This window comes from Oryzias melastigma, linkage group LG16, assembly GCF_002922805.2.
Source record: "Oryzias melastigma strain HK-1 linkage group LG16, ASM292280v2, whole genome shotgun sequence".
Taxonomy (NCBI): Eukaryota; Metazoa; Chordata; class Actinopteri; order Beloniformes; family Adrianichthyidae; genus Oryzias; species Oryzias melastigma.
The window spans coordinates 10,629,289-10,637,732 of record NC_050527.1 but is presented as its reverse complement, the minus strand read 5'-3'; the positions used below and the strand labels follow the sequence as shown (position 1 = coordinate 10,637,732).

The 8,444-nt window shown below is 37.8% G+C and overlaps 1 protein-coding gene across 2 annotated transcripts; it reads left to right on the top strand.

Annotated features, from left to right (window-relative positions):
* The first annotated feature begins 804 nt into the window (after window positions 1-804).
* On the top strand, window positions 805-8,036 carry macc1 (MET transcriptional regulator MACC1). 2 transcript variants are annotated; one of them, XM_024268384.2, is made up of 6 exons: window positions 805-1,137; window positions 2,532-2,651; window positions 2,746-4,796; window positions 4,940-5,128; window positions 5,760-5,981; window positions 7,799-8,036. In XM_024268384.2, exons 2-5 carry the CDS (start codon window positions 2,540-2,542, stop codon window positions 5,961-5,963), a joined length of 2,556 nt encoding a protein of 851 aa, XP_024124152.1. In that variant the 5' UTR covers window positions 805-1,137; window positions 2,532-2,539; the 3' UTR covers window positions 5,964-5,981; window positions 7,799-8,036. The 2 variants fall into 2 exon arrangements, with proteins under 2 accessions (XP_024124152.1, XP_024124151.1); XM_024268383.2 differs by lacking the exon at window positions 7,799-8,036 and having other exon boundaries at window positions 806-1,137; window positions 5,760-6,661.
* The last annotated feature ends 408 nt before the right edge of the window (window positions 8,037-8,444 follow it).

Sequence of the window (8,444 nt, the reverse complement as noted above, 5' to 3'; positions counted from 1 at the left end):
ACTAAAAAGTAATATTTTTTAAAGTAGTGTTGTAGAATAGACTGAAAGAATGTTTTGTTTTTTTCCAAATGCTTTTCTGTCTTCATCTGCAGATACACCACTGCAGGTCACATTACAATTCAGATAAACCGAATCAGACCCTGCATTTGCACTAAGGATACATTTGCACTCCGTATTGCATTGGTTTGGTCTAGTGCACTGACGGTAAACTAATTATCTGCACAACCTAATTATTGAATTTGAAACATTATTAAAGATTGTTAATCCTATAACTTTTTCCTTTATGAGCTCAATCCTCTCCCAATTAAAAGACTAGAGCAATATTATCACTTAAGCAGAAGTAAAAATATTACAATTAAAATATTTAAAACAAGCATATATAAGTAAATAATTAATTATTTTTAAAAGTTGTTGGAAGTTTTGCCATTTAAAGTTCTGTTAAATGTGAGCACAAACAGTCAGACCAGCTTAATAACTAGGTAATCTACTCAAGAGTGCTTAACAACATTCCTTGGGAACTGTTGGATCTGAAATGCAGAGAGCTCACGGCATTGCAAGTTTTAAAGCCCTATAAACATAAATATGTTTGCATGCTTTTTTCCCACTAAAACGAGTCCCTACATATGAGTTTGCGATATTATTTAGGAAATAAATATGTTTTTGGTCTGAATCTTTAGTCTGAACCTTTTATAAAACCACATTTCAGTAAAATTCTTGTTCACCTGTCAAACTGGTAAAGTGAAACTAAAAAGGGTAACAAAAGAAGATAAAATAGATCACGTGATTGTATCTTTTTAAAACATTTCTGTCTGGAGTTGAGCATAATCTCTCATAGGACATCTGTAAACCGGCGCGCGGTTTATGCCGAAACTGAAGGTATCGCCTAGTTTCAGGTGTTGCAAGTCAAATTGGTTAACTTGGCTTTGCATTATGGGTAACGTAGTCTCAAAAATTGAACCGCCAGAGATGTCATTTCGAAAGAAAACTTCAGTCCCAGCATGCACCGCGCTGGTAAAACAAACAGAGGCAGGAGCTGAAAGGTGAGGAGGAGCCCCGCAGAAACGTCCCGGAGAGCAGAACAGACACGCGAACTCTTATTTCTGCCACCACGCCGAATATGAACATCACTGACTGACGGTGAGGATACAACTTTGTCCTCTTTGACTAATTCTCTACTGCTACATTAAAAAGATAACTAAGTAATTTATCAATGTTTATGTAAAATAAAGTCTAGTTTATACATCTGATAACAAGTTAACAGCGATGTATTTTTTAAATGGGACAAATAGTTTTTACATTTATAGTTATTGTGTTTTTTATTTAAATAATAAAAAAAAACTTTAAAAATGTGAAAAAATGAATATGTAGTAAAACATTTTGTCTTTCATGCTGTTTCTTACAAAAAAAATCCCTTAGCTACAATGTAGTTACTCTTTAACTGTAGCAGGAAGCTGCCATTGAAACGACCTCTGTGACATCAGCTTGACAAGACCAACCTGTTTTCAGCAAAGTGTAAAAAAATCAAAGAATGAAACACATTATTAATAACTGACTCACTTGGACAAGCTCTGAATGAGCAGTGTCATTTTACGCAAACAAGTGCCAGAATGAAGAGCTGAGGCTTTATTCTAATGTTAAACAACTCCCTGTCAGACAGAGTCATACAAGCCGTCTTTTTCTGGGTTTTGTTTAGGGAAAATACAAAAGGCGAAGAACAAAAAACTGGTTCGTAAATATAGTTTTAATGTGTCAATGAAAGATAACCACAAATGTCAACAGGAATGTAAAAATCTGATTTTTTTTAATTTTATTTCCTTTTTTCTTTTTATTATTAATTTTTGCTAAGGTTTGAGAGAGGTTGGTTGTTTTCTCGAATATTGCTGAGTCCATCAGACGTCACTGCATGAAGTGGGCGGGGATCTGAAATCAAAAACAATCACAACAACTATTTAATTTTTAAACTTAAAGTATATTTTGTACTAAAAACACTTGGAAGTGCAACAAATGTTTGAATTTTTAGCTACAAGAAGACACAACCTGTTTTAAGACATATTTATATTTAAAGACTCACTCCAATAATCTTTTGATCTAGTTTAAAAGTGTTCCCAGTGGTCTTTTAATTATAAATATGAAGTTTTTAGGCAAAATCTAAAACCCTGTGTTGTTTTCTAGGACATAGTTTCTGCAGAGCTGCAGTAGTTCATCAGAAATTTGTCTCTGAGCTGTGGATGGGACTGTTGGTGCAGAAGTAACCCTGCACTCATTTCCCATCATCCCTTTGGGGCCTACCAATTGTAGTTTGTATAAAACAACTACAGTTTTTTAAACAGAATTTTTTGTTTGCTCCTGATTTACTACAACTTAAATAAAGAAATACACAGTTTTAATCTTACTTTTCTTTTAATATGTCCTCCATCATCAGAAAAGTGCTACAAAAATATGTTTCAAATACAATTTTTATTAGAGTGGGTCTTTAAATGTGTGTGTGTGTCAGATCTTCAGGGTAACAGGTTATTTTAAATGTTTTTCAGATGAAAATATGGCGGTGAAACAAGCTATTTCCTTCCGACATGGGAGTCTCATGCGAAGTAAATCTGAAGGAACCCTCATTGATTTGGGTCCAAATCTCACATCTGGTGACAGCTTAAATGGTAACAATTAAGATGTCTTAAGCAAAATGTTTGGAAAACTTGTTAATAACCCTAAAAAATCTAAGTAAACTTTTTTTTTAAATTTTCTTTAAAGGAGTAAATGTATTCCGGAGTTCCCAAAACCATCATTGGCAGTTGTTGCAACCAGAAGTTTTACAGACTTCTTCTATTAAAAACCCTTTTTGGAGTAAACTATCCAGTTCAAATCCTTTCCTCGCGGATGTTGTAGACAGCTGCAAGAACAACAATAATTCAGATGCATCCGATCTAAAAGAAGAGAAGACACAACTAGAGCCAAGTCACGACGATGACATCAGCACATCATCAGATGAAGGCAACCTGGGCAACTTTTTACCGCGCAAACTCAAAGTCGGCAATCAATCTGGGAGATGGAGGAGTGCTTCAGACATTCTGGACGATTTAGGAAGAAAGGCACCAAAATCTTACAACAGCTCCAAACCTCCTGGGCCGGTGCTGAGCCCCGATTTTGAGTGGCTAAAAAATGACATAGAGGCCTATAAGATGGCCTGGCTGAGTCACAGGCAACTAACACGTTCATGTCTAGATTTGAATTTGATGAGTAAGAGCCCCGGATGGGCTCAAACGCAGGCCGCTAACTTTCAGGTCATCTCCAAGATTGACCACCATGGAGGCAGAGTGGAGTTACCCGAGTCCAAAATAAGCATCCATGTCCCAGAGGGCCATGTCCCACCTGGAGAAATACAGGAGATTTCTCTGAAAGCAATGCTGGAACCTCCTCCTGGACTCAACACCAGCTACATGACCACCCTGAGTCCCCTTCTTGAGGTCCTCTTAAGCAACATCAACACAAAGGAGAGCTTGTCTGTGGACATGAAGCTGTCAGGGCAGGTGAAGAGTGACCCAGACAGTCAGCTGATGACCACCGTGTCTGGTTTAGTGTCCAGCAAAAGAGAGGGGCCGTATGTCCAAACCAACGACTGCAACATCCAGAACAACACAATTCAGATAAAGCTGCAGGACTTGAAGACACACTTTTTTGTGATCGCAGTTGCAGAGGCCTCTCCAGTTAAGCCACCTGTTACTTCAGTCTGGGATTATCTAGACAGACAAATCACCATTGCAGTCTACGGCCCGAGATACATCCACCCGTCATTCAAGCTTGTAATCGTCGTCTGCTGCCATGAAGATGTCCCGCCAAAGCTTCCGTTCTCGGACATCTGCCGGGGAAACAAGCAGCTGCCTCCGGTTGTGCTGCAGCTTTGGAGAAAGCATTCCTTTAAGTTTGACAAGCTGGTTGACTTTGAAATCACAGTAGGTATTAAAGGATCAGTGTTTCAAATTAAAGCTAAGGACCAAGTCAAGCAAGTGAGGCAAAGTCAGCTAAAGATTGGGACTGTTGTGCATCTACCAGTGAATGTATCTTGTTCCGGCAACACAGATCTGGCACCTTTTGAACTAGACGTAGATGTGAAGGAATTAAACTTGGCCTCTGGCGATGCATCATTTCAGGTGCCTTCCCCTCCTGCAGCACCCATCAGATCAGAGAAGCGCATATCAAAACAATTAGAAAGGAGAACTGAAATCGCCAAAACCTCACCCATTCCTGAGGAAAGTGACACAGATGATCCTGAATTTGAAGACAGACCCATGATCCTGCAGTATTACGGTGTAGCTCTGAAAACGGTCATTCGACAGCCACACGTTGATTACCTGCTGGAGTATTTCAAGGGCGACACCTTGGCTCTCCTTTCCACAGAGGCTGTCAGGTCAGTTGGTAACCTAAAGGTAAAAGAGTGGTACATTGGATTCCTCAGAGGCAGAACTGGCTTGGTTCACTGCAAAAACGTCAAAGTCATAACCAGGGATCAGGTGATAGACTTCACTGGCATCAAACTCTCCACAGAGATTCTCTTACACAACATGGCGAGGCCCCTCAAGAAGCTAACCTACATGTACTCAGCCATCCAGACTCTGGTGACAAAAGATATTAAAAGCTGGAGAAGCTTTGCTGATGCTTTGGGATACAAAAGACAGCCACTGGATGCGATCACATGGCGGCATGCTGAAACGGAGGCCGATAAAATAGCCTGCGTACTGGAAAAGCTGAAGGAGGACTGCCACTGCGAGAATTCAAAGTCAAAGTTCCTGCATGAGCTGATGATGGTGAGTGAAGAAAAGAAAAAGATAAGGCACAGAGAGATCATAAGACAATGAACAATAACGTGATAGTCTTCATTCCTTTACTATCAGACAGTTCTTCAGTGTATGTGTAACCAATACCCTCTTTGTTTCGGATAACCATCAAGGGCCTGCTGAAGATGGACTGCGTGAATGTTGCCGCGCAGCTCATTCAGAACACCGTCATACTTTCGGCTGCTGTGGAGCTGGGAAGCCGATGGCGGGAGCTTGCTGAGAAGATGGCCAAACTGTCCAGTGCTCAGATTGCCAGTTATGAGGCTCCACATCGGGGGAAGAACGGTGAAGTCAATCCACAGGTGAGGGAGAACATTGAGAACAATGCAAATCATATTAGCAGGAAGTCACTTTCCTACCCCTACATGGCAAATATTGATACATACACTCCCTTTATTAAACTTGAACCCATTATAAAATGAATTGTTTTCAATATATTACTTATAATAGCCACAATAGGATCAGCTATAGATACAAACTGGTCCCACGTTTATCGTGGAAGTTGTGTTCAAAAATAACTCACGATAGGTGAATACAGCAAACTAGAATTATAGATGTTTTAAGGCTGTAAAACCCCTCACTGTTCTCAGACAGACTCAAACATTTTCAACTTTTCTTTCTTATTTAAACTCTCAAAGCTTAAATGAACACAAAGATCTGCTTGAGATTAATATCTATGTAGATTGGCAAGCTGAATGCATTCTATAAGGCAGACATGCCACAGAGGAGATTGATTGACAATGGTCATCACCCAATCAGGACGCAGAACACAGTGTCCTGGAAAAAAAACACAAAAAGGTAAATCATGCAAAATTGCCCTAAAGAAATCTGTGCAAAGGTAAACTGTGATATAGCGAGGGAACACTATTTATAGACTACTATATTTACAATATACTGAGGTATTAAAAAATGATCCAATGTCCTGTGTTCCAGGCCATGTGGAAACCTGCTTATGACTTCCTGTACACCTGGAGTCTCCGTTATGGAAATGGCTACAAGGACATGATCCAGGATCTTCACCTTCTCCTTGATAAAATGAAAAACCCCGTCACTAGACAGTGGAGACAGCTGACAGGCGCACTCATCACTGTAAACTGCCTCAAGATCTTTCAAGACGCAGCTTTTCCAAAGCATTAACCTTCCTGCACTCTAATGGTAAGAACTGCCTGCTATGAAGACACAAAACATTCAGTTCGCATTTAGCTCAAGCTTAGGCTCTTAACACTCGGTGCTCTTAAAATTACTAAACTGGGATGACAAAACAAGGAAATGTGGAGGTAGCGTTATTTCTATGTAAATGTAAAACAGTAATATCAGTATATTGTTCCTGAAAGCTACTGTATCTGTGTTATTCCTAAGTTCTTCCGCTGAATCGTCTGTTCTTTGTTTTTTTTACTCTGAGCTACAATCCTTTGAACACATTATCCTGTAGCTGAAAAACAGGTTTGTTCTCCTACGATGATTGTGTTCTGCCATGTCTATGTTTAGTTATTTTGTTACAACACATGCATGCTATGTTGGTGTTTCCAAACACAATGTTACTGACTAAAAGTAGATAGATGAACAGTCAGGATGCACACAAATGTGATGGCTGTTACTGAAATCTGAACGACTGCAGTGTCATACTTAATTTTTGTGTTTTTAAATTTTTGTATGTTTTATATGTACTGTATGGATGAAACTATTTTTTGCCAAAGTTACAAAAAAAACTGGTGAAGGAACAGGTGAAGCTACAGTTCCAGAGTCTAAAATTGTTGTTTTCTTAAATGTTAGCACTGTTTTTATTTGTATTGGAAAGTGAAACATTATTGTAACAAAGCATATGTAGCTGAAAATTTTTATTTATTGTATTATGTTTTAATTAATAACTAAAATAGATTAAAATTTTCTCAAAAAGTTAAAAGCAGCATTTAAAGCATTTGGCTTTATCAAAAAACACATTTCTCAAGCTCCATTATCATTTAGTTTATGCAGACCAGCTTTTTATATAAAGTGGAATTGCAACCTTTGCTAAATGTTTAGCACAACTTTAAAATGAAGCAACACCAGAATATAAATCAAGGAAAATGAATCAGTTAAATTAATCTTATCTTTACTTTAAAAAAATGACTATCGATTCATCAAATTGATTTTCTTTTGAGGGAATTTTTTCTTTTTTTTTTTAGACATAAAACTGACTTTTGTTTATTTCTAGTGTAATTGTATACTGTCAATGTGATGAATGTTCCACTTTTTTTCAGTACAAATCAAAAATGGGAAAACAGTTTCATTTAATCAAACAGAATTATGTTTCGAATAGAAATTATACCCCAAAAAATCAAGGGGCTGAATTTGGAAATTAAATTATGATCCTATTTTTGCTGGCATTCCTTTGCCTGTATTTTTAATGTAAACAAAACTGTTTAAATCCAGTTTTGATCATAGCTCCAGAATTATGGAATCTTTTCTCAGAGCACAGATCCAAACTCAAATCATAACGCTTGTTTTTTAAAGAAGCTGGGTTATACTGATTATACTGATCAGATGTTACTACTGTACGATGGTTGATGGAAGGTCTCCCATCCATCCATCCTTCCATTCATCTGAATCCCCAGCAACCTCAGGGTCCAGTTTGTTTATTTCCAATATTTTGTGAGAAAACATTATAAAAGTCTTCCTATCTTTTTTTGAGGATTAAGTGTTTGACATTCTGTCCATGTTTGTTTCTCTGGAAATTAGTAACCATCATATTAACAGATGAATGAACACAGATAGACCAAAACATGAACTATTGGTAGTCCATACTGTCTACAGTGAATATGAAGCACAATAAATGTGTTCTGAACGAGTCACACCATCCTAACAAATGACTATGTGTGTGTGTCAGCATTTCTCATTGATTTTCTTTGGCTGTTTGCTCCTCCCTGCACTGTTTGCTTAAGCTGCTGTCAGCTGAGCACCTTTTTAGTTAATTCTTTTTTTTTTTAATACAGAGAGCTCATAGATAATTTGACCAAAATGCACAAGTGGAAGAAGTGAATCAAGAATTTTAAGAGATGATAGGTCTACTAGCGCCGTATCTTCAAAAACTGACCATTGACCAAGACTACAGATGTTTTGTTTGGTCCAACCTCCTGGGACTACACACCTGTTGCCATATGCACCACGGATTACATCTTTAAGAGAAATACAGCTGTTTAGGACAAAACATACTCATTTTACCCTAAAAAATAATAAAAAAAATAAATAAGTGTTGTATTTTTTTCTCCAATATGTGTGAAACCTTAACAAGTTTGCCTACAAACACTAATATTCTTTGTATCAAATATGAAATTGGCTTATAACACTATTAAACTGAATGCAACACTATGCAACACTAAGTGTTTTAGATTTACAGCTTAGTTGGCGGTTAGTTAGCTAATACACAGTATATTTTGTCAGAAACTTGACAGGTAAAGCTGCTTTGCAAATACAGTTATTATAAAGAACCACTTGGTCCCAGCCCTCTGGGAAGCTAAATAATCCTTGGCAAACATGTCTTTGGAGGATTGAAGACGGATCCTGGGCGCTTACTGAAAATCTAAGCAACCACTTGGAAGAAATTCTCTGAGAAAAGTATCAGCCAGAACTCCGGCCAGA